Genomic DNA, 25683 nt, shown 5'->3' on the forward strand with positions numbered 1-25683 from the left:
GAAGGGCTGAACTCCAGATCATTTGGCCAACGCAGTAAAAAAAATTCTTAAGGTCATATCATTCATACTGCTTTGTAAATATTTAGTTTTGTAAAAACTGTTTTAGAGACTTTCTTTGACTTTTAGGGGATGGATTAAACTATTGTCCAGGGTATACCGATAATACAATGCTGTCTTTTTGTCTTGTTGGCATGGGTGTCAATGGAGAAATACGATTTTGCTGTATCTAAAACAAATGTACTACTCAGGGTTTACTGATTTACAAGGAATTTACAAGGAACTTTCAACTGCCTTTGGTCTCTTTCAACAGTGAAAGAGACAGTCTTCCTAAACCGTCATTACATTTACATTACATTTACATTTAAGTCATTTAGCAGACGCTCTTATCCAGAGCGACTTACAAATTGGTGCATTCACCTTATGACATCCAGTGGAACAGCCACTTTACAATAGTGCATCTAAATCTTTTAAGGGGGGTGAGAAGGATTACTTTATCCTATCCTAGGTATTACTTAAAGAGGTGGGGTTTCAGGTGTCTCCGGAAGGTGGTGATTGACTCCGCTGTCCTGGCGTTGTGAGGGAGTTTGTTCCACCATTGGGGGGCCAGAGCAGCGAACAGTTTTGACTGGGCTGAGCGGGAACTGTAGTTCCTCAGTGGTAGGGAGGCGAGCAGGCCAGAGGTGGATGAACGCAGTGCCCTTGTTTGGGTGTAGGGCCTGATCAGAGCCTGGAGGTACTGAGGTGCCGTTCCCCTCACAGCTCCGTAGGCAAGCACCATGGTCTTGTAGCGGATGCGAGCTTCAACTGGAAGCCAGTGGAGAGAGCGGAGGAGCGGGGTGACGTGAGAGAACTTGGGAAGGTTGAACACCAGACGGGCTGCGGCGTTCTGGATGAGTTGTAGGGGTTTAATGGCACAGGCAGGGAGCCCAGCCAACAGCGAGTTGCAGTAATCCAGACGGGAGATGACAAGTGCCTGGATTAGGACCTGCGCCGCTTCCTGTGTGAGGCAAGGTCGTACTCTGCGGATGTTGTAGAGCATGAACCTACAGGAATGGGCCACCGCCTTGATGTTAGTTGAGAACGACAGGGTGTTGTCCAGGATCACGCCAAGGTTCTTAGCGCTCTGGGAGGAGGACACAATGGAGTTGTCAACCGTGATGGCGAGATCATGGAACGGGCAGTCCTTCCCCGGGAGGAAGGGCAGCTCCGTCTTGCCGAGGTTCAGCTTGAGGTGGTGATCCGTCATCCACACTGATATGTCTGCCAGACATGCAGAGATGCGATTCGCCACCTGGTCATCAGAAGGGGGAAAGGAGAAGATTAATTGTGTGTCGTCTGCATAGCAATGATAGGAGAGACCATGTGAGGTTATGACAGAGCCAAGTGACTTGGTGTATAGCGAGAATAGGAGAGGGCCTAGAACAGAGCCCTGGGGGACACCAGTGGTGAGAGCGCGTGGTGAGGAGACAGATTCTCGCCACGCCACCTGGTAGGAGCGACATGTCAGGTAGGACGCAATCCAAGCGTGGGCCGCGCCGGAGATGCCCAACTCGGAGAGGGTGGAGAGGAGGATCTGATGGTTCACAGTATCGAAGGCAGCCGATAGGTCTAGAAGGATGAGAGCAGAGGAGAGAGAGTTAGCTTTAGCAGTGCGGAGCGCCTCCGTGATACAGAGAAGAGCAGTCTCAGTTGAATGACTAGTCTTGAAACCTGACTGATTTGGATCAAGAAGGTCATTCTGAAAGAGATAGCGGGAGAGCTGGCCAAGGACGGCACGTTCAAGAGTTTTGGAGAGAAAAGAAAGAAGGGATACTGGTCTGTAGTTGTTGACATCGGAGGGATCGAGTGTAGGTTTTTTCAGAAGGGGTGCAACTCTCGCTCTCTTGAAGACGGAAGGGACGTAGCCAGGGGTCAGGGATGAGTTGATGAGTTGACGTCATCCTAGATGGTAATTTCTCTTTACACATAGACCTACTGTATGTACAAGTTTATTGCGGAAAAGGATAGGCTTAGTCCCTTTCTGTAAATTCTCAAGAATTCAAGACTCACAAAAACACATGTATACTAGGCCTACACCTCAGGGATAACTTAAATCAAATCACAGTGCTAAAATTATCATTTTTGCAAATGTTTAAAGGCTTATGCAAGTGTGCAAAAATATTGTGTTTTGTTGAATGCTTATATAGAAACGAAGGCACTTTGGGTAGTGCAGTTGGATATTTCTGCTGTCTGTATTTTTCCAAATTTGGATGCCATTTTCAAACAATAGCTATCTTACTACTGATATAATGAATTGATTTAGTTGATAAATGTGTTGGTCCTTTTATTTTGTAAATATTGTAAATAAACCATAGTGAGATGATGTGATTTTATGAAGAGATTTGATTATGTGCTGTTTACTGTGGTGCTGAAGATATTTTTAAGACAACTTGGGACAACTTAAAGGAAAACTCCAACCAAAAACGACCCTTTGGTAATTGTTTCATTAGTCCATTGTTGATATATTCCCAAAATGTTTTGCATGTCAGCAATCAAGTTTTCAAGAAATGTAACTTCCAAACTACAAAATCTCAGTCTGAGATGGGGAACGAAGTCAAAGGTAATGGGAAGTTAGTTCTGGCCATACCATCATTAAGTATCTAAAAACAAATCTGATGGATGAGCCAGACATAAGCACACGCTGGTGCAGAGTTGGCACCTTTTTATTTTTGTAGGTAAAAAAACAGATTTCCCTTAGCCTACGCATTACCTCAAGCCTGCCAGCAGAGAGCGACCTTGTTTCTCTTTTTACATTCCTCATTGCTTTACTTGAGACTTCCTCTTACTTCGTCTCTAAATACGATCAGGATAAGAGGGCCTAAGTACAAGAAGTGAATAAAAAATACTTTGAAGATCAGACTGTAATACACAACACTAATGAAAAAATTATACATCAATCACATTGGCTCTTTGGATTCATAGTTCTCTACTAAGAACTCAAACCCTTACATTTCTATTTTTAAAGTCTTGCATTTCAGTCTCACACTCCTATTCATCAGCCATAGTGTGTCTTACAGTTGGTCCGTATGGGGTTGAAGGCAGTGTTTGCTCTCTACCCTTCGCTCTGTGTAGGCTATGTGTAGGCCTCCCACATAAAAACATAGTACAGTTTCCTATAGAATACTATAGTACTTACTATAGAATTCTATATTATTCTGTAGTAAACTTTGATAAACTTATTATACTGTAGAATACTATACTACACTGTAATATCCCTTGATTATATGTAGTACTTGCTGTATAGAATGTTGTAGTATACAGTAGAATACTATTCTGCACACTGTAGTATCCCTCGACGTGTAGTGCTTACTATATAATATTAGTATACTGGAGAATACTATTCTCCACATTGTAGTATCCCTAGATCATGTAGTGCATACTATAGCATTTTACTCCAGTAAAGTCCACAAAAACACTATAATGAATACTACGGTAGACTTCCGCAAAAACACTACAGTGAATACTATAGCATACTTCCGCAAAAACACAATAGTGAATACTATAGTATATAATTATAGAAAAAGTACAGTATTTAGAGCATAGTATACTACAGTATTTTGTCTGGGGTATGGCTGTATATATCTGTACAGTATGTGTGGGATTCAGTGAAATTCAGAGAGATAATACCCCTTCAAAGACTCCGCCAGTCTGGTCAGTCTGGATACTGGGAGTTGACAGGGGGCCAGGGGCATGCGCCGCCATGATGTGCAGACCAATAACCCTATCAAGTTGGAGGACACACTATATTATGGTCTAGAGCTAATTCAAAAGAGTTCAACCTATAAGCAAATACTTGAAAATGTAATTAGTCTATAGTAGGGTCAATAATCATGGATGACTGATTTAATTAAGTAAAGAAATTACAAACTTTATTTTCAGTAAATTGCTGCACTTTTCATTCTTTGACTGCTGGACACATGGAGAGTTACAGAGTAAAAAAGAGCTTTCTTCTATTTAAAAAAAAAACGAGAGCGATAAAGATCACGAGTGCTTCACTGTGTTTGTCATCGAGATAGTAATCATATTTTGGGTTCCGAGAGGAATGTTGGGAGGATACATACAGCAAGACAGAGGTGCATTGCATTGAACACTATACTGTTCTTTATGACTGCATTAAATAGCCTAATACTGGATACTTTCTATGAAGTGAAAAACTACTTTTGAATGTGTGCAGCAATTGTGTGTGTGTGTGTGTGTGTGTGTGTGTGTGTGTGTGTGTGTGTGTGTGTGTGTGTGTGTGTGTGTGTGTGTGTGTGTGTGTGTGTGTGTGTGTGTGTGTGTGTGTGTGTGTGTGTGTGTGTGTGTTTCTTTCTGTGTGAGATAGATAGATAGATAGATAGATAGATAGATAGATAGATAGATAGATAGATAGATAGATAGATAGATAGATAGATAGATAGATAGATAGAATAAACTGGATAAAACTAGCATGGGTGACATACGTGTGCAGGGCCACACCCTCTTCTACTGTCAACGCATACATCAACCCAAGGTGGGGCTGAGTGGAAGGACAGTATGAGGTAACTCTGATGCCTCTACAATGTAACACAATACAATGAGAACAGACTAATTACTGTACTGCATCCAGCCTAAAGGCACGTTTCGGTGTCTAGGAGGAAGGGATGTCTAGGAGGAAGGATGGATTTGGTTTCTGTGTCCTCTTTTCTAAATGTATAGTGTCAATGTCAATACACTCACACTGCTTATTTTTCAGAAGTTCAGTAGCATAGTCTGCTAAGGGATGTGGTATCTGTCTGACATCTAAAGCTAATTGTCTGCATTTCTACACAATCTATTATTACCCATGGCCCTTCTAGGTAAGAGATCATTATTAAATATGTTTAAGTTATTGATAAGACTGAACTAGATCAATGATAATTCAATAATCAATATTGTGTAGCACCTTCAACCAGACTGATAAATAAATACATATTAAACAGAAGGCATTTGAACCCAGTCTGGCACAAAGAGAATATTCATTTGGGAGACAGGCCTATACACAATCTATAAACACATGATCTCTATGATTTCTATTTGACACATAGAAGCTAAATATTTATATAATTTAATTATATTATACAATTTAATGAATTGCTAGTAGTTCATTCACTTCAGTCGAAATGAAACGTTAGCTGAATTAAAATGTCAGTTACACTACCAGCTCCACACTGGGAATAAATATTTTTTTCTGTCAAAATGCCGTTACCTTGCCTGCTAGATCAGTCAACTAAAGAGTATGCAGTTTCTGATCTCATTGCTTTTTCAACTCGGAGAAAAAGTACAACACAGACAACAGCTGCCACTGTTCATATCTCCTGTGCTGGTCCTATACGCCAGCCTTTCAGAAGCTTTGCCTTCACACAGGTGGTGTCTGCGCGGTCCTAAATCCATTCTGCACACAAACCTACCAGACCGCTCTGAGGCGTCCGCATGGTCCTAAAGCCCCCCCCCCCAGATTGTATCACAAGTGCAATGATAGGGCACACAAGAATGCAATTTCATTTGGGGGGGCCATGTCCCCCGTTCCCGTCCCCAGTGAAAGTTGCGCCCACCGTTCCCCATGGGTATCATAGAGATCATGTAAGGTTATATTATGTGTGTGGTACATGGTGTATAGCTACAATGTTAAAGGCATATTCAATATGTAAACCACCTGATTTTAAAAGTTTACGTTTTAAGCCTTGACCAGATAATACAAACTTTACATTGTGCTTTCTAGAGGGCCTACCAACTTTATTTTATCGACATACTTCATAATAAGAACTAGTTAGCCGTTACTCCCCTTTAATTAAATCCTCCACCCACCCCCTTCAACGTGTCTGTCTGTCTGTTGTCTAACTGGAGCTGTGTGTTTTTGTCCGCTCCGCTGTCAATACCACACTACTAGCCCAGATATTAATGCAATGCAATGGGAATATAGCGATCATGGCTAAGAATCTAATTGTGTTAAATATTTTCGTCCTGGTTTGCATATTTGGAACTTATGATGGTAAGTGTAATGTTTTTCCGATTAAGTTTTTATTCCCGCCTGTGTGTATTTACTTGCTCTGTTTGTGAATGGAATTTACATTGCTTAGTAATAGCACAACATGGCGCAGGGATTTGGTATCAAGCAAGTCGAGTTAGCTAATTGAACCTGATTGTTTACGGCTAATAGTATTGCAATAGAGATGAAAATAAGAGAATCAGCTTGCTACCTACCTACACTGTTTGACGCTATGTTTAAATATGCTTTACTGCTTGAGAATAGCAAAACGTTAGTTCTCTGGCCAGCTAGAAGCTAATTGGATGGATACTTGGATCGCGTTAGTAAACATCTCAGACATAGCACCGTTTTTAGGATTTGGGATGAACAGCCAAGGTTGTCTACCAAGGACCTTCCACCATTCCTTGATACAATTCACAAGAATCCAAAAGCAGTGGTTTAACAAATTGCCTTGAGTCATTTAATCAAAGTTTAATTAATTTGCTGTATTCTCAAAAACGAATATGGAAATATTAGTTTATTTATTTATCATAAACTACCTCATAATATTCAATATCAAAGCATTTAAATGTGCTCACTCAGATTCCTCATCAAGTAAGGAATGAGTTCCTTATTCCCAAATTTGACCTTATGTTCTTGTCGTCATTTCCTGTGAAACTCTGTTATTTAGCAGTTTATTCTGGTGTGTGAACTGTAAACAAGATAGCTAGTGTCGTGGTTTTAAAGTGCAGCTCTAAACGCTTTTGCTGAGACTACAACACAATGGTTTAGCAAGCTGGTGTCTGAGGCTGACCTATTTAGCTTCGAAGAGCTGGAGTACATTGCGAAACGGGCCATTGTGTGTTGTTCTACCAATCAGCCTGAGTTAGTTTATCATTACTGGATAATATAAATTTATGAAAAGCATAAATGAGTAAACAGAACTCGGCCTCAGTTCTCCCTCTCCATGGCCTTTAGCGTGTTTCGTACATGTAGAGAGAAGAGGCTTCAAGGTCTATAGACACTCAGTCCTAGTCTCTTTAAAAAAAGCCCTTGATCGTGAACTCCTAATGTTTGAATAACATGGATGATATGATTGGGCGCTTGTGGCTTCAAAAGAGTGTCCAACAGTGTAAATACAGATTGCATGTATATGGACCTTTTCTCTGAGCAGGGCAGGGGGCTTGGTTGTATCCATGTGTGGAGATTAAAATGCCCAAACAATGGAGTAATGGAGATTTCCCAGTTTGTTATCTAATCTATTGGAATGAATGGTGATAAAAGCCTGGACTAAATTATCACAGCTTCTCTTTACAACTGTGATTTATTGTGAAAGTCTCAGCCTATTTCAACTTTAATCCTGTTTCTTTCTGTGGGCCTATTTGATTGCTCTTCTCAACTTTTGTCACTTAGCCTAATTTACCCATTTAAACATATCCTTTTCTATACGCTTTATCTGTTGAGTCTGCAAAGTTAAGTAACTAACTTTAGGATGATCTAGTTTACCATTAGGAGTTGGATAAACCCATTGTTGATGTGATCAATGACATTAGGCATATTTTTCTCCATGCCTTCTCTGGAAAATAATTTAACTCTGTGGAAGGTTATGCCCCATACACATCGTGATGTATTTCATTATGCTATACGTTATCTTCACGCAATCTCATTCAGCTACTACTGGACAGAGATCATAGGGTTTCACAATAAGACAAAATGGAGGAGAGCCTAGTTTCTTGTCATTTATTTTGGGACATTGCAAAATATGACCTTTAAATTCAAGACAGAAGAAACATTGTTTCAGGTGATAATAAAACATGTTTTGTTTAGTTAGTTTTTCCTCAACTTGTTTATCTAATTTTCTAGCAAGTCAAGCTAGTTTACAGAGTAGCTAGCTAAAGAGCTGCAAGACTAGAGGTGTGTTCGTAAATTCAATCTGGAGTGCCAGAGTGCGCACAGGGCGTTTGTAAATTCAGAGGTTGACAGTTCGTAAATTCAGAACATTTCGCTGTTGGAGCGTTCAGAGTGCACACTGGACGCTCTGGCCGAGAAGTAGGTTTGATCCGCGTTCTGAACTCACAACGGCATTAAAGCACCCAAGCTAACGTTGTCAGTTTGTAAATAGTCAATCTGGCAACGCTCTGAATTTACGAACGACCAGAGCGCACTCTTTGTCACTCCAAAGGGAATTTACGAATGCACCCTAGCTTGCTAGCAGAGCTGGTTAGGCTGTTTTCATGTTATCCAGAGCATTGGTGGTTGTAACTGTGCTTATTTAAAATTAAACCATTTTAATTAAGCTTTTTTTTCAGATGTTTACTGACACCGTCCATATTCAATGGGTGTTGAGCGTTCGTAAATTCATCAGTTATTTTGCGCTCTGTGAATTTACGAACGCACCCTAGGTTGAAGATACTGTCGCTAGCGACCTCAACCTAATAATCATCATCAAAAACAAATGTAATTACCATCACAAACTAAAACGTGAGGCAACAGTCATATAATGTGTATTATTTAACTTGACTATTCCAATAGGCCTATCCATTCCTATAAGTGAGTTGTTTAAATTAATTGCCTAAAACCACATTTTCATCTTGTTTGGTAACTTCCTGTTCTATTGACAGACTCTGGCGACATGTTTTTTAAAATACGATGCAAAGTTTGGAAACATTTTAAGTATATGGCATCCGTTTCGCCACAGAGCCTTACACTGCAAGGGGGAGCTGTGATACCACTCCAAGAATATATTTTTTTAAGTCACCGTCTAGCAGGAACAGTGGTCAGAACCTGGTAATTTCAGAATGTAGGATTGGATCTAAACCTAACTATGTCAATTACTAATTCCTCTGAACAAGGGGAAAATTTCACTAGGAATAAATACTAGAAACAATACTCCAAGCCGCAGCTCCATAATGATTGGTGTGGGTGGCTTTTGACCATTTATTTGGAATCCCCGTGTCTTATCCATTAACCAGGTTTCCATCCAACATTTCTTTAGCCAGTAAAGTACATGTCGGATCAAAAAATGTATGACTGGCCTCATGGTAAACTTTCCAAATGTCGTCAAAACAAAATACAGTAGACAAGGTGAGGTATTTTTTGTCAATAAAATTCATTATGAGAGAAATGTCGGTGGAAAAGCTTTTATGCTCAAATATTGAAATAATAACAATCATATCAAAATAAAATTGTAGGCATGCGAAAAACGTGTGGACCTACCACTACAACTTGTTGGAAATGGATGCAGTTTATTAGGCTGCAGATGAAACTCTGGGCTAGAGCACATGTGCCAATACCAGAGTGGGCACACTCACTTTATAACAAAACAATTTTTTTGTGAGAAAACCATGAAAATGCGATGGAAACCCATTTAACCGCAAAAGGTATTTATGTGCACTGGGTCATCACGCAAAGCCTTTTATCCGCAAGTCAATGTGATGGAAACGCATTTCCGGTGGGAAATTTTCACGTGAAAATCTGTCACCAATTTGATGGAAACCTAGCTATTGTTAGAAATGCTTTGGGTCCAAATCAGATATTATGTACAATATTTATTGAATCCTATCATTTCAAATTACCAATTTGGGTCCAATCAATTATCTTAATTCCTCAGATCAAGTTATATTTCAACAAAATAATGTTGCAGGAATGCTAATCTTATCTGTTTCTAACTACAGAAACAATTTCAGAACAATCTGAAATGGAGGGGCCTCCCGAGTGGCACAGTGGTTTATCAAATCAAATGTATTTGTCACATACACATGGTTAGCAGATGTTAATGAGAGTGTAGCGAAATGCTTGTGCTTCTAGTTCCGAAAATGCAGTAATAACCAACAAGTAATCTAACCTAACAATTCCAAAACTACTACCTTATACATACAAGTGTAAAGGGATAAAGAATATGTACATAAAGATATATGAATGAGTGATGGTACAGAACGGCATAGGCAAGATGCAGGAGATGGTATCGAGTACAGTGTATACATATGAGATGAGTAATGTAGGGCATGTAAACAAAGTGGCATAGTTTAAAGTGGCTAGTGATACATGTATTACATGTAGATGATATAGAGTACAGTATATACCCTACATTACTCATCTCATATGTTTATGTATGTAAACATTATATTAAGTAGCATTGTTTAAAGTGGCTAGTGATATATTTTACATCAATTTCCATCAATTCCCATTATTAAAGTGGCTGGAGTTGAGTCAGTGTGTTGGCAGCAGCCACTCAATGTTAGTGGTGGCTGTTTAACAGTCTGATGGCCTTAAGATAGAAGCTGTTTTTCAGTCTCTCGGCCCCTGCTTTGATGCACCTGTACTGGCCTTCTGGATGATAGCGGGGTGAACAGGAAGTGGCTCGGGTGGTTGTTGTCCTTGATGATCTTTATGGCCTTCCTGTGACATCGGGTGGTGTAGGTGTCTTGGAGGGCAGGTAGTTTGCCCCCGGTGATGCGTTGTGCAGACCTCACTACCCTCTGGAGAGCCTTACGGTTGTGGGCGGAGCAGTTGCCGTACCAGGCGGTGATACAGCCCGACAGGATGCTCTCAATTGTGCATCTGTAGAAGTTTGTAAGTGCTTTTGGTGACAAGCCGAATTTCTTCAGCCACCTGCGGTTGAATAGGCGCTGCTGCGCCTTTTTCACGATGCTGTCTGTGTGGGTGGACCAATTCAGTTTGTCTGTGATGTGTACGCCGAGGAACTTAACTTACTACCCTCTCCACTACTGTCCCATCGATGTGGATAGGGGGGTGTTCCCTCTGCTGTTTCCTGAAGTCCACAATCATCTTCTTTAGTTCTGTTGATGTTGAGTGTGAGGTTATTTTCCTGACACCACACTCCGAGGGCCCTCACCTCCTCCCTGTAGGCAGCCTCGTCGTTGCTGGTAATAAAGCTTACCACTGTAGTGTCGTCCGCAAACTTGATGATTGAGTTGGAGGCGTGCATGGCCACGCAGTCGTGGGTGAACAGGGAGTACAGGAGAGGGCTTAGAACGCACCCTTGTGGGGCCCCAGTGTTGAGGGTCAGCGGGGTGGAGATGTTGTTACCTACCCTCACCACCTGGGGGCGGCCCGTCAGGAAATCCAGTACCCAGTTGCACAGGGCGGGGTCGAGATAGGCCTATTTAACAGTTTTAATGTGGTCGCATAAAAAAAACAGAGGGCGAATTTACTGAAATGATGTTACCAAACTTTGCATCTGCACAGTTCTTCCAGTAAAAGTGTTGTAAAATGTTCAGTTTAAATTGTTTAAAATAGTCACTGTCGTCATTAAAAGTAGTCAACAGAGTTGTATTTTTTTGTTTGCCATACATTTAAAGTGAAGTGTCCTTAGGCTACATCACAATGTACAAAGCAATACAATGTGCACAGGTAGCCTTTTTTCTCCTTCTCTCTACTGTACCCTTTTTCTCCTCTCTCCCTCCCCTACTCCCTTCACACAGCCCTGTCGCCAAACAATACCTTTACTGTGCTTGACTTTAGGAACACGCCAAACCCCCGCATTTAACACAACCATGGTCCTCAAGTGTTTGCTCTGCCACACTATTTCTTCGACAGTCTTGACGCAATCACAGCATTCTCTAAAAACGGAGAGAAAAAACACGTTGCTGTTGAAAACATTTCCTCTCACTCACTTTACTTCTACCCCACCTCCTTTCTCCCAAGTAAGGCCTAGCCTGTCTGTGTAGACATTGTAAGTTTACAGCCTATTTATTGTATATGTTTTACTATAGTGCCAGTGAATAACCTTGCCACACATTCAGCACAGGGCCACTTGACGTGTGTACTTGTGCGGTGTGTCTGTGTGTACTCAGATCTACGCTCAGATCCGGTACAATAACACAGATGCAGTTTGTGGTGTGTATTTGAAATCTCATCAAGGTCCTCCCATTTTTATCTAAAATACTTGCATCTAGATTTATATAAGCCATATTTCCTTTTTAAAAGTGCTTTTAACTTAATGGCAAAAATAGATGTTATGAAACTTTCATCAAAAATTATACAAATTCAATAACAACATAAAATAACAACCTTCTTGAGTTCATGTGCTGGATCATGGCATGTGTGTGCGCAAAAAAGGTCTGTGACTGGATATCAAATGTCCAGAAGGTGCCATGGCACTGTCCAGCATTGTAATCACCCCAATGGTAAAATAATTGACAGTACCAGTCAAAAGTTCAGACACACCTACTCATTACAGGCTTTTTCATTCGTTTGACTATTTTCTACATTGTAGAATAATAGTGAAGAGATCAAAACTATGAAATAACACATGGAATCATGTAGTAACTGAAAAAGTGCTAAACAAATCAAAATATACTTGAGATGACTGCTTTGCACACTCTTGGCATTCTCTCAACCAGCTTCATGAGGTAGTCACCTGGAATGCATTTCAATTAACAGGTGTGCCTTGTTAATTTGTGGAATTTCCTTCCTTCGTAATGTGTTTGAGACAATCAGTTGTTGTGACAAGGTAGGGGTGGTATACAGAAGATGGCCCTATTTGGTAAAAGACCAAGTCCATATTATGGCAAGAACAACTCAAATAAGCAAAGAGAAACAACAGTCCATCATTATTTAAAGACATGAAGGTCAGTCAATTTGGAAGGTTTTGTCAAGTGCAGTCGCAAAACCATCAAACGCTATGATGAAACTGTCTCTCATGAGGACCACCACAGATAAGTTCATTAGAGTTAACTGCACCTCAGACATTGCAGCCTAAATCAATTCTTGAGTTTAACTAACAGACACATCTCAACATCAACTGTTCAGAAGAGACTGCGTGAATCAGGCCTTCATGGTCGAATTGCTGCAAAGAAACCACTACTAAAGGACACCAATAAGAAGAAACAGGAACAATTTACATTAGACCGGTGGAAATCTGTTCTTTGGTCTGATGAGTCCAAATGTGATATTTTTGCTTCCAACCTCCATGTCTTTGTGAGATGCAGAGTTGGTGAACGGATGTCTTTCGCATGTGTGGTTCCCATCGTGAAGTATGGAGGAGGAGGTGCGACTGTGTGGGGGTGCTTTGCTGGTGACACTGATTTATTTAGAATTCAAGGCACACTTAACCTGCATGGCTACCACAGCATTCTGCAGCGATATACCCTCCCATCTGGTTTGTTTTAGTGGAACTATCATTTGTTTTTCAATAGGACAATGACCCAACACCCCTCCAGGCTGTGTAAGGGCTATTTGACCAAGAAGGAGAGTGATGGAGGGCTGCATCAGATGACCTGACCTCAACCCAAATGAGATTGTTTCAGATGAGTTGGACAACAAGTGCTCAGCATATGTGGGAACACCTTCAAGACTGTTGGAAAAGCATACCAGGTGAAGCTGGTTGAGAGAATGTAATGAGTGTGCGAAGCTGTCATCAAGGCAAAGGGTGGCTACTTTGAATAATCTCACATATAAAATATATTTTGATTTGATAAACACTTTTTGGTTACTAGATGTATTTCATGGTTTTGATGTATTTTAATCTTATTCTACATTGTAGAAAACACTAACAATAAAGAAAAACCCTTGAATGTGTAGGTGTGTCAACTTTTGACTGGTACTGTACATAGATTGCCTTTCTTATGGGTCTATTTTAAGTAATATTTAGGCTAACTCATATTTTTGCCTTTTGAAATGTACACATTGGGGTCGATTTGATGTATAAGATAACAAAATATATATATAATAGGCTCCACCACTAAGCATTAATCTAGTGATATCATTTTACAGTGTGTGTGTGTAGTCTGTATGAGTCAAGGCCACAGATGTCATTAAGAAATGTTTTTTCCCTTCTGACTTGGGAATACTCCCACAGCATAGTAGCTGAAACTGAAAGACCCCTCAGACACAAACGGGCAGGTGGGTGTGCGTGTGTTAATTTCTAAACCACACCAAATAAAAGCCCCCAAATAAATGATTACTTCGCTCAAGCCCAGGGGAAGCTTTAAACCACAGCTGTTCTTGTGCCAAGGTTGGGAGGTGGAAGGGTTTACTTTTTTTAAAGAATATTTGTAAAAAATCCATGGCCTTTAATTTTGCATGTACGTGCCTGTTGATAAACCGCATCAGAGTAAGGAGGCTTATTAAAGGCAAACAGGATATTGTGTGTGTGTGTGTGTGTGTGTTTTTTGTGTGTGTGTGAAACAGTATGATTGAGATGTTTGATGAAGAGAGGTTACAGTGAGTGACCAACTCACGTTCCCTGGGTTTGTGATATTTGGAAAGGGAGAGGGATTTAGAGGATGGGAAGGGAGGAGCTGGACAACAAGGGAGCTGGGCGAGGTAGTGAGATAAGAAAACGTAAGTCATGGGATTTGGGAAAGAGCCATGTAATTATATTGAGAGGCGTGTATTTGTAAAATGCTTGCAGCATTATCTTCTACTACATGAGTCATTCAGTCATTGAAAGAAGTCTGTTTTTCCTTATCTCATTTCTATTAGTATTATCTATAACTGTATTATCGAATCTTCTGTAGTCACTCATTGTTTTTTCCCCTCCTCAAATTGAGACTATGCATCCTGTCTGAATTCCAAGGACACCTGTGTTAGGGAGTCCTTGGAGTATCTGAGGCCAGACTCCATTAGGCACTATAATTAGTTAGAATCCCCGAGCTGACAAGGTGAAAAATCCACCAATGTGCCCTTGAAATAGGACAAATATAAACACTCACCTAATAATAATAATAATAATTATCATAATAATTATTATAACCAGATACAAGTTTGGGCCTCCTAGCTATTAACTATCAGGTTTTACTGTCTGTTTAAAAATGGGAACTCTTTGAACAGACCTCACTATGGCCTTGAATTGATCGACATGGAAACGTATTTTGTTCCAGCATAGCACTACATGTTCCCACCGATCTGATTTAGCATGTTTTCTAATACTAGAGTTTCTCCAGATTGTAGTCTTGCCTCAATGGTCAATCCAACATGTGAACGTAAACATGCCTCAAAACATTCTCACTGATTAAGTACTGTTTGAGAAATACACTGCCTGCTTAAGATCACTGAACCTGTGTCTAGAAAGCCAACTAGCTTTCGCTATAGAATCAGAAGACTGGGAGCCCAGATACAATAACAGAAGCACGCGCGCGCACACACACACACTTCCTGTGTATCGATCGGAGTGGGATAGTCGGGGAGGTAGGGGATGGGGTGAGTACAGTGGTGTTTTTTTATTTTATTTTTCTTCTTCTGCCTGGTGGCGTCTGGGTATCTTAATCAGTTATTCCCTGTCTGGGTACTGCGTGCTTCGATCAGAGCTCTTTCCGCCACCCTCGTCTCGAGTAACACCTCCAACCTCAACCCCATCATTTCTCACTACTTTACTGTAGCTGTCCATGTTTTTGAACTCTTATCTTCACAGGGTTCTGGTTGCACTTTTAATTAGGCTCCTATCAACATTAAGCCTATTAATCAATCTATTTGCAAAAGGACGAACCTTCTGGAAACCAAAAAGCTCATGTTTCCTTCATTCCTGCGAATGTGTGTTGTGTGGGAAATACAAATGCAACAGAGGGTCTGGTGTTAACATTGAAGTCATTTACAGACTATGATGGAAGAAAAGAAATATCGGAATTTCACACCATGTCAGCCTCTGTGCCCAAATGAAATTCAATTATCCAACATTTCACTGAGGCAGTCACTGTCTAGACTGGGTTAATGACAGCTGCAGCTGCTCACACAAGTCAACCCCCTCCTCTGTACAAACCACTACCACAAAAAAAAAGCCCTCGCCGCAGGGGTTTAAAACACATTGAACGCCCCTTCTCTGCCTTTACTTTTTATTTTTACTTCCCCTGTCCTCGTTTTCAGGACTAGGCTGCCTGGGACTAATCCCAAACCTCCAGTACAGACTACAAACTCCTAAAAAGGGGTTTCCCCCTTTCGTCTTATCACCCCTCCCTGTACACAGGAAGCTGACCCGGAGGATGGCTTATCCCAAAAACTACATTCTGGGTTCACTCCCCTACCCCCACTGATCTCAGCTCAGTCTGGGTTGGTCAAATTCCCTGTAATCGCCACACAAAGGGCCAATGTGATGTTGATTAAGGATTATGAAATTGTATGGGCAAAGTCCACTTCTGATTATAGTAACACTGTCAGTAGAACACCACTATTTAAAAGCAAGCTGTCTGCACTAAACAGAGACCTTTTGTCTTTGAACCTCAATTCTATCAAGTATGTCTACCATTATAGAGCCTGTATGTTGAGAGTATCAAATTACCCAGATGTCTTTGAGCTTTCTTGTGATGTCTGCAATGTGCAATAACTTGTAAAATTGCTTCTCATTCTCTCTCTGTGTGTGTGTGTGTGTGTGTGTGTGTGTGTGTGTGTGTGTGTGTGTGTGTGTGTGTGTGTGTGTGTGTGTGTGTGTGTGTGTGTGTGTGTGTGTGTGTGTGTGTGTGTGTGTGTGTCATTTCTGTGATCTGGTTCACCCAAAGAGACCTCACTGCCTGCTGTGCTGACCTTGCTGTCTGACAGACCTGTGTAAATCTCTCATACTCCCCATACAAAAGTCTACTGAACTGGGTTGATATTGTGTGATTTTTATCCAAAAACCTGTTTCAGGCTAGGCGTTCTAGGTGAAATAGTTACGTGAGGTGCAGGTTATTAACAACAGTTTATGGCAGTGAAGGAAAGTCAGTCACAAAAGTAAGCTAGAAAATGGTAACTTACCTACATTTTTACTGCTCATCACTCAAATCTTTATATTTTCTCCTTAGCTAGCTAAATTAAATGAAGGCTCTGTCCTATTTAGAACGTTAGCTTGAACTAGTTAATGTTACTTGCTCTAGCTAGCTGGTTATGGAACTTGTGGACAATAGGAGAAGAGGAATCATAAAAGTTGGTAGCAAGCTGGCCTTTTAAAACTGAACTGTATTCTTGTGAGAGATTAGAATCTTAGAAAGGGAAAGAGGTACTCAACATTGTATCTGTGCCATTATGGCATCTGTAATAGCATGGGCAACTCCATTAGAGCTATCTCCATTTTTAAAGTAGTACATTTTTTTCCCAAACATCAAAAGAATAAGAAAATGTAAAGCTAATATTTGTGATTTACCGCTACTTGCAATACTGGAGTCTTGAACCAAATCTTGTGTGTCACCAGTTGGCGGTGATATAGCTTAAAGCCATTTACAAACTAGGCAAACCAATATTAAAGAAAAATACAATTATCTTATCATTGGCTGATCACTCACAAGTTAGGAATCCCCACCTAGTTTACTACTTTAAAATAGTGGAAGCCCTCAATGTGAAATCAAATCAAACTTTATTTGTCACATGTGCCGAATACATCAAGTGTAGACCTTACTGTGAAATGCTTATTTACAAGCCCTTAACCAACAGTGCATTTCAAGAAGAGTTATGAAAATATTTACCAAATAAACTAAAGTAAAAAATACAATTTAAAAAAAAGATACTTTATTATTATTAACACAATAACGAGGCTATATACAGGGGGTACCGGTACAGAGTCAATGTGGAGGCGATATACAGGGGGTACCGGTACCGAGTCAATGTGGAGGCGATATACAGGGGGTACCGGTACCGAGTCAATGCGGAGGCTATATACAGGGGGTACCGGTACAGAGTCAATGTGGAGGCGATATACAGGGGGTACCGGTACCGAGTCAATGTGGAGGCGATATACAGGGGGTACCGGTACCGAGTCAATGTGGAGGCGATATACAGGGGGTACCGGTACCGAGTCAATGTGGAGGCTATATACAGGGGGTACCGGTACCGAGTCAATGTGGAGGCTATATACAGGGGGTACCGGTACCGAGTCAGGTTAGTTGAGGTATTTTGTACATGTAGGTAGGGGTGAAGTGACTATGCATAGATAAACAGCGAGTAGTAGCAGTGTACAAAACAAATGGAGGCGAGGGGGAGGTCAAGGTAATAGTCCGGTGGCCATCTGATTAATTGTTCAGCAGTCTTATGGCTTGGGGGTAGAAGCTTTTAAGGAGCCTTTTGGACCTAGACTTGGCGCTCCGTTACCACTTGCCGTGCGGTAGCAGAGAAAACAGTCTGACTCTCTGACAATTTTATGGGCTTTCCTCTGACACCGGCTATTATATAGGTCCTGGATTACAGGAAGCTTGGCCCCACTGGGCCGTACGCACTACCCTCTGTAGCGCCTTACGGTCAAATGCCGAGCAGTTGCCATACTGCTCGGCATCAGGTGCCAATGTAGAACGTTTTGAGGATCTGGGGACCCATGCCAAATCTTTTCAGTCTCCTGAGGGGGAAGTCGTGCCTTCTTCAGGACTGTCTTGGTGTGTTTGGACCATGATAGTTCTTTGGTGATGTGGACAGCAAGGAACTTTAAGACTCTCGACTCGTTCCACTACAGCCCCATTGATGTTAATGGGGGCCTGTTTGGCCCACCTTTTCCTGTAGTCCACGATCAGCTCCTTTGTCTTGGTCACATCGAGGGAGAGGTTGTTGCCCTTGCACCACACTGCCAATGTCCATGTAAAATCGAGTTATTTTCAAGTAGAGATCTCTATCCATCTCTGGAATGGCTAGAATTGTTTCCCGGCCTGCCGCTGAACGTGTCTTTTTGAAACGGCCAGCTTTGGCACGCAGTTTGATTTACCTTTTGATACTCTATTTCCAGGATGAACCACCTCTGTAGGGTAGGGGTGTTGTGCTGTCTTGTTGTACTCTTGTGATGTTAAAAACACCATTAGCTAATAGGGTCAATTTTGTGACCGTTTGGGTTAAAAACATGTTTGTCCCCATCTGGAATGGTTTCAAACAACACACTTTTCTGCGTCTGCTTAGTTTTGTGAACTTATGCCATTTGGGGCATGGTAAATAATTGAAACATTTCTAAGAGGTATAGTTCAAAAGATTGTTAAAGGATCATCAAACTAAAGGGTTGTTTACCTCTTCAACGACTAGAGATTTGTACAATGTCAACTTAGTCCTAGTCCCTGCGACCTAAAATACTGAAGATGTTGAATCACTCTCTGGAGCCTTCTCTATCCTGATGGAGCATGCTACCAGCTTTATCAAAAGGAGATATATTTCTCTTTAAAATGTCGGGCTATTTTCTAATAAACTCACTGGCTATTATTTCAACGTGTCCTTACAAAAAGTAGTGTTGACGTCTGTCTGATTTTTCTCCAAGAGAAAAGCTGAAATAGTTTGGTTATTCTCTGGGAAATGGTGTTGTTCTGTTGGAGGAAAAATTTAATAAACGCAGTGAATCTGTTTTTTTCCGTAGTCCAATGCTTTATCTGACATGATCATAGGGAAAGTTGGTGTCAGTATAACATAAATAGAGCCAGCACACTCAGAAGCTCCACCACAAACAACATTTTGATCCAGCAAGGATCTTCATCAGGTCATCCTTGCAGGATCAAAACGTTGTTTTGTGAACAAAGATACCTGCTGGAGCTGCTGATTGTACTGCCTCTGTTCATTTTATACCAACTTTCTTTGGCCCTGCACCCCGCTAAAGGATGTGCGTTTGATCACGCTGGACTAAGTTGGTGCCAGGGAAATGTAATTGTCAAAGGGCCCCTGTGTGGTACTGCTGCTGTCGATGAGCGCCCTCTGCTGTATATATACTTGCATCTCATAGAGTGGAGTGAAATTGTCATGAAATGTTTTTTATGTGGCAGTGCCAGCACAACTTCTTATGACATTACAGCTTTGAGCATGTTTTGAGTTTATCCAAACCATTATTCTAAAATATTGAAATAATCTCTCTCTCTCTCTCTGTACAGCTTTGTGGTGTAACTGCACCACAGCCCAGTGTGAGAAGACTGGCTCCCAGTGTGAGACAGACGGGGCCTGCATGGCCTCCACGTCCTTCATCAATGGGCTGGAGCAGCACATCCGTATCTGCATCACCCGGGACAAGCTGGTACCCCCGGGCCAGCCCTTCTACTGCCTGAGCGCTGAGGGCCTCCTCTACACACACTGCTGCTACACTAACTACTGCAACAGCCTCGACCTCAAAGTAACCTCTGGTGAGTGTCTCGACCTCAAAGTAACCTCTGGTGAGTGTCTCGACCTCGACCATGGACTATAAGCTGTATACCGCCACACACAAGCACATGTCCCAGGTTGCACACCTCACATTACGAACCACAGGGCTAGGATGTCTGCTACAATAGAGGACAAGGGTCTCAAAACACAGTTCAGTGAATTGTGTTATGTTCACTCGTGAAATGTGAAATATGTATTTAGTCTGATTCTTTCTCTTCCCTCTCTCAGTGACGTCAGTGACGCCGGGCCTGGGGCGTGTGTTTGGCCCTGATGGTAAATGGGGTCCAGTGGAGCTGGTAGCAGTGGTCGCAGGGCCCGTCTGCCTGCTGTGTGTGCTGCTAATCATGGGTGTGTTCCTGTTCCAGTACCACCAGCAAGCCTACAGCCACAGGCAGAGGCTGGAGGTGGAGGACCCCTCCTGTGACCATCTCTACATGGCCAAGGACAAGACCCTGCAGGACCTCATTTACGACATGTCCACCTCTGGATCAGGCTCCGGTCAGTACAGCCACACTCGGGCTCTGATCAATTCAAGCAGTCACAAAACAGGGAAAAAAGAGATTAGTGACTGTAGCTTTAATAATGTCTTCCATAGAAGAAAACAAAATGCATAGGGGGAAATGTGGTTGATATTAGGCATGTGTCACAATGTGATTGTCTAACTGTATAGTCCTCTTTCTTTTTGCCTTGTCTCTGTGTCCCATATGCCTTGGTCCTCTTCGTCCTGTGTCTCTGTGCAGGCCTCCCTCTGTTTGTCCAGCGAACAGTGGCCAGGACCATCGTGCTGCAGGAGATTATAGGAAAAGGGCGTTTCGGGGAAGTGTGGCGCGGCCGCTGGAGAGGAGGAGACGTGGCGGTGAAGATCTTTTCGTCCAGAGAGGAACGCTCCTGGTTCCGCGAGGCTGAGATCTACCAGACCATTATGCTGCGCCACGAAAACATCCTGGGATTCATCGCCGCCGACAACAAAGGTAACAAAATACTGGCCGTCGTTCTATGACATCACAACAAATATTCCCCTTCGAAGAGCACTGCTTGTAGATTTCTGGTGTTCAGGTCAGTTTTTCGTATTAGGTGTAGGGTCTGAACATTGGTCTCTGAACGTATTGTCCAACAATCTTTCTGTCATAGATAATGGCACATGGACCCAGCTGTGGCTGGTGTCAGACTACCACGAGTATGGCTCTCTGTTTGACTACCTGAACCGTTACTCCATCACCATCGAGGGAATGATCAAACTGGCACTGTCTGCTGCCAGCGGCCTGGCACACCTGCACATGGAGATCCTGGGCACACAGGGTGAGGGTGTGCCTCTGTAAATATAGTCCATGCTTCATAGCTGGTAGGAAACGCCAGCTCTCCCATTCAGCCTGGTCAGAGTCTGGGTTATGGATCTGCCCGGTATGACTTATATAGCAGCCCCTCTAAACTCAAGCATCTCTGTTGAGTGCACTGACTCAGACCAACAGAGATGTTCCTTGATAGGTCAATTATTGATGTCATTCTGGAAGAACATTTACGTTTTTGTCTACTGTAGTATGCAATGGTATATTGCAGATATCTATGATTGTTTGATTCAATTGAATTGGACAACATAAAACACACGTTTCACACGAACATGTTAATGATCAGTTTCATGACTTCCATTGATTGCCAGGAATGCAGTAATTGTCAGGTAGGCTCACTCTCTCGGCCCTCCTCTAGGTAAGCCTGGTATTGCCCACCGGGACCTCAAGTCTAAGAACATCCTAGTGAAGAAAAACAGTACCTGTGCCATTGCTGACCTTGGGCTGGCCGTGCGCCATGAGTCCACCACCGACACCATAGACATCGCCCCCAACCAGAGAGTGGGCACAAAGAGGTGCAAACAAACACATGTCCTCAACCATAAGAAGTACTTGGTTTCTCAACTTACAACCCTCATGCCACCCCAGCTTAATAAAACACACATTCTCTCTGTCAGGTACATGGCCCCTGAGGTTCTGGATGAGAGCATCAACATGAGGCATTTTGATTCGTTTAAGTGTGCAGACATCTACGCTCTGGGCCTGGTTTACTGGGAGATCGCACGCCGCTGCAACGCTGGAGGTCAGACAGGATCCCCCTCAGCACACTCTGGCTGGTCCCAAATGTCACCCTATTCCCTATATAGTCAACTACTTTTGACCAGGGCCCATAGGGCTCCCTGTATAGTGCACTATTTTTGACAAGGGCACATAGGTCTCCAAGTGGTAGGGCACTATATAAGGAGAATGGTGTCATTTGTGATGCATCTCTCTATCTCACTGTAGTTAAAAGTTCACAATTGATTAGAAACCTTACCTGACCTTTGACCTCTGCCCCAAGGTATCCATGAGGAGTACCAGCTACCGTACTTTGACCTGGTGCCCTCTGACCCCTCCATAGAGGAGATGAGGAAGCTGGTGTGTGACCAGAAGCTACGGCCCAACGTGCCCAACTGGTGGCAGAGCTACGAGGTAGACACATGGATATGCATGTTCATTTGAGGTCAATCAAACAATCCTATTATGAAAACACAGCAGTCACTCACTAATATGAAAGTGTCACTGGTTTCTTATCAGTATTACATTGTATGCTGGTGTATTTTAAATTAAGTATGTTTATTTGGCGAGCTTGTTCTCTGGGGATGCATTGGTGGTTTCGATTAGCTTATTTATCCTTGTGCATATGACTTCCTCTAACCTCATTTTCCTCATGTTCGCTCAACTGTTGGTCCAATTTTCCTGAGCTTTATATAACATAGATAAAGTACATAGATAAAGTACAATCTTCCTCTTTTCTCTCTCCCTCCCCGTCCCCCAAGACCCTGCGTGTGATGGGGAAGATCATGAGGGAGTGTTGGTACGCCAACGGAGCCGCCCGCCTCACCGCCCTGCGCATCAAGAAGACCCTGTCCCAGCTGAGTGTCCAGGAGGACATCAAAGTTTGAGAGGGCCCTATCCCAAAGACCTGAGGAGAGCACTGGGGACTCTGTCCTGCACTAAAAAAATACTGAGAGAGATAGAGGGACAGTGTCTTTTCAAAGAACGCACAAGCTAACGACAGAAAATGTAAACAAACAAAAAAAACATTACATGACTCTCCTGACAGTTTTTTTTAAAGCCACCACCGCCTGAGTTGTGACAAACCCTACCTCGTCTATTCAGCCAAAACTACTGGCAACCCCTGTCCATTCCTTGCCCCCAACCTATCCCACCATTCTGACCCACAAACCTGTTCCTACAGCCCCCTTCTCTGTTCTGTTCCTACTAAAATGACTGCTGCTCCCGATAAATGCCCATGTTAATCTCAATGGCAGGATAAACACTGAGTGTACAAAACCATTAAGAACACCTTCCTAATATTGGGGTGGAACCCCCCCCCACCCCTTTCCCTAAGAACAGCCTCAATTCATGTTGACTCCAATGCTTTCCACAGCTGTGTCAAGTTGGCTGGATGTCCTTTGGGTGGTTGACCAGTATTGATACACACGGGATAAACCAGCAGCGTTGCAGTTCTTGACACACTCAAACCGGTGCACCTGGCACCTACTATCATACCCCATTCAAAGGCACTTAAATCCTTTGTCTTGCCCATTCACCCTCTGAATGGCACACATACACAATCCATGGCTCAAGGCTTAAAAATCCTTCTTTAACATGTCTCCTCCCCTTCATCTACACTAACTGAAGTGACATCAATAAGGGATCATATCTTTCACCTGGATTCAGCTGGTCAGTCTGTCATGGAAAGACAATGTTTTGTACACTCAGTGTACACTCTGTATAAAACTGTAGTTAGAGGATGTGTGTAATTTAATTTTATACAATATTTTTTATTTGATTCACAAGTACCTATGCATTTGTATTGGTTTGCCTTTATATTGTGTTGAATAACTGACGGCAGAGGTCTGTTTTTCAATTGTTTTCTTTTGTCAGGGAGTGTGTGTGTGTGTGTGTGTGTGTGTGTGTATATAGGGGGAAGATGAGGTCCGTCTTTGAATACTGTATACTGATCTCTCCGTTGTATATACATACACACTGAGAAATTGATTTTAAAATCCATGAAGACCAAGTCTTCCTTATTTATGTGGGCATGTTATGTATCATTTATGGTAGCAGTGGTCTGTGAGTCACAGAGATCAGGTTACCAGAACATAGGTTTACAGCAACCAATGTTGTTTTGTAACTCCTATTGCCTACTTAGAGGCAGGAATGGTCCATACAAACACCCGGCTCTATGGTATATCATGACGACGGACTGTATAGCCATTTCGTGTGTGTGTGTACGCGCGCGCACACACAGACGCTCTAATGACGGGTTGCTGTTATGAATTCGATTTTATTTTGATTTGAGTTTCATTTGACAACAGTTTAACACTGGTAACTGTTCTTGGATGGGAGACAATGGGAGGGGCTTATTTGTGCTGTCAATCATCCACTGACAAACCAATGGAATATCTCCAAAGCAAAACTACTGTACACTGTCATTGAAAGCGCATACTGAGTCCCTCCAATTTGATGTCTCACATTACTATAGAACAGTATTTGAGTCAATACTCCATATCCTTCAATTCTACTCAACCTATTTTACATCCTTGATATGAAAATTGTAAATAGTTTATATAATGATTTACCTCATGTCAAATCATATTACCAAATGTTATTTTCAGGAAAACTATGTACTGTTAATTTTTGCTTTTTGTTTTGTTGACCACTTACTCAAAAGGTACTGCGGACTTAAAGCCTCTTTCCCTGTGTTCTTAATCCTGCCAGTTTGCTGTGAGTTCCTAGAAAATGCTCTGCAGGGCCCATGTGTGCACTAACTCCACAGCATCGCAACTCAACCGTTCAAGTTCAACACCCCTCACTGTTTTACTGCAGATTATACCAGTGAAAGCAGAGTGTTTAATATGTTCAGTAAGCATTTTAATCACAGTTCCTCAGTGATCGGTAAATACCTCTCCCAGATTTCACATTTTCAGAAAGCTAAGTAAGAGTGAGGATTCATCAGACCCTCTGTAAAGGGTGCTTATTCAGTATAGCTATAGCACATACAGGCAGGGGTTGAACCTTTGAAAAATGAAATACTACTGATACTTATGACTGCTGTTCCACAGGAAATACTGTATGTATGCCCTGTATGTATTTAGTGTTAGTTAATGACCATGTCATGCTCACCTGTACTGTATTTTTTTTTTTAAATATAGTTCTTAAACATCTCCCTGAAATGTGGTTGTTTATGGCTGTGAGTGGGAGGCAGGACCTGGGTGTTTGTCTGCATACTGTTAGACAATCTCACCACACATCTGCCTGTCTTTGGTCAGGGAGTGATCCTATGCAAATGTCATAGGCCATGGTTGGGATGTGTCTATGGCCTTGTTTTGAGCACACACTGTTAAGGGATGGTATGACATGTTGTATTGTGTTTAATGAAGCACTGAATTATGAACACCCAGGTCTCTATCCAGACATCTGGACTAAAACCATGAACCTTTTCAAGACTAGTGTCCAATCATGCATATAGCCTAGAGAGTAATAATACAACCGTTTTCCTAAGTTGTGTTTCTTTTACTCACATACCAGTGTGTACATTAATGCATAAACTATTTCCATTAGTGGCTTTTGATGTGTCCTCCAATGCAACCTTTCTACCCCTCA

The 25683-nt window shown here is 42.0% G+C and overlaps 1 protein-coding gene across 3 annotated transcripts; it reads left to right on the forward strand.

Annotated features, from left to right (window-relative positions):
- Positions 1-5853: 5853 nt before the first annotated feature.
- On the forward strand, positions 5854-25646 carry LOC118388569 (activin receptor type-1B-like). 3 transcript variants are annotated; one of them, XM_052526919.1, is made up of 10 exons: positions 5854-6028; positions 13165-13342; positions 19759-20034; positions 20252-20521; positions 20764-20994; positions 21155-21322; positions 21728-21884; positions 21987-22111; positions 22370-22500; positions 22848-25646. In XM_052526919.1, the coding sequence occupies exons 2-10, from the start codon at positions 13261-13263 to the stop codon at positions 22971-22973; spliced, it is 1566 nt and encodes a 521-aa protein (XP_052382879.1). In that variant the 5' UTR covers positions 5854-6028; positions 13165-13260; the 3' UTR covers positions 22974-25646. The 3 variants fall into 3 exon arrangements, with proteins under 3 accessions (XP_052382879.1, XP_052382878.1, XP_035633664.1); XM_052526918.1 differs by lacking the exon at positions 13165-13342; XM_035777771.2 differs by lacking the exon at positions 13165-13342 and having other exon boundaries at positions 19759-20004.
- Positions 25647-25683: the final 37 nt, after the last annotated feature.

This window comes from Oncorhynchus keta, chromosome 10, assembly GCF_023373465.1.
Source record: "Oncorhynchus keta strain PuntledgeMale-10-30-2019 chromosome 10, Oket_V2, whole genome shotgun sequence".
Classification (NCBI taxonomy): domain Eukaryota; kingdom Metazoa; phylum Chordata; class Actinopteri; order Salmoniformes; family Salmonidae; genus Oncorhynchus; species Oncorhynchus keta.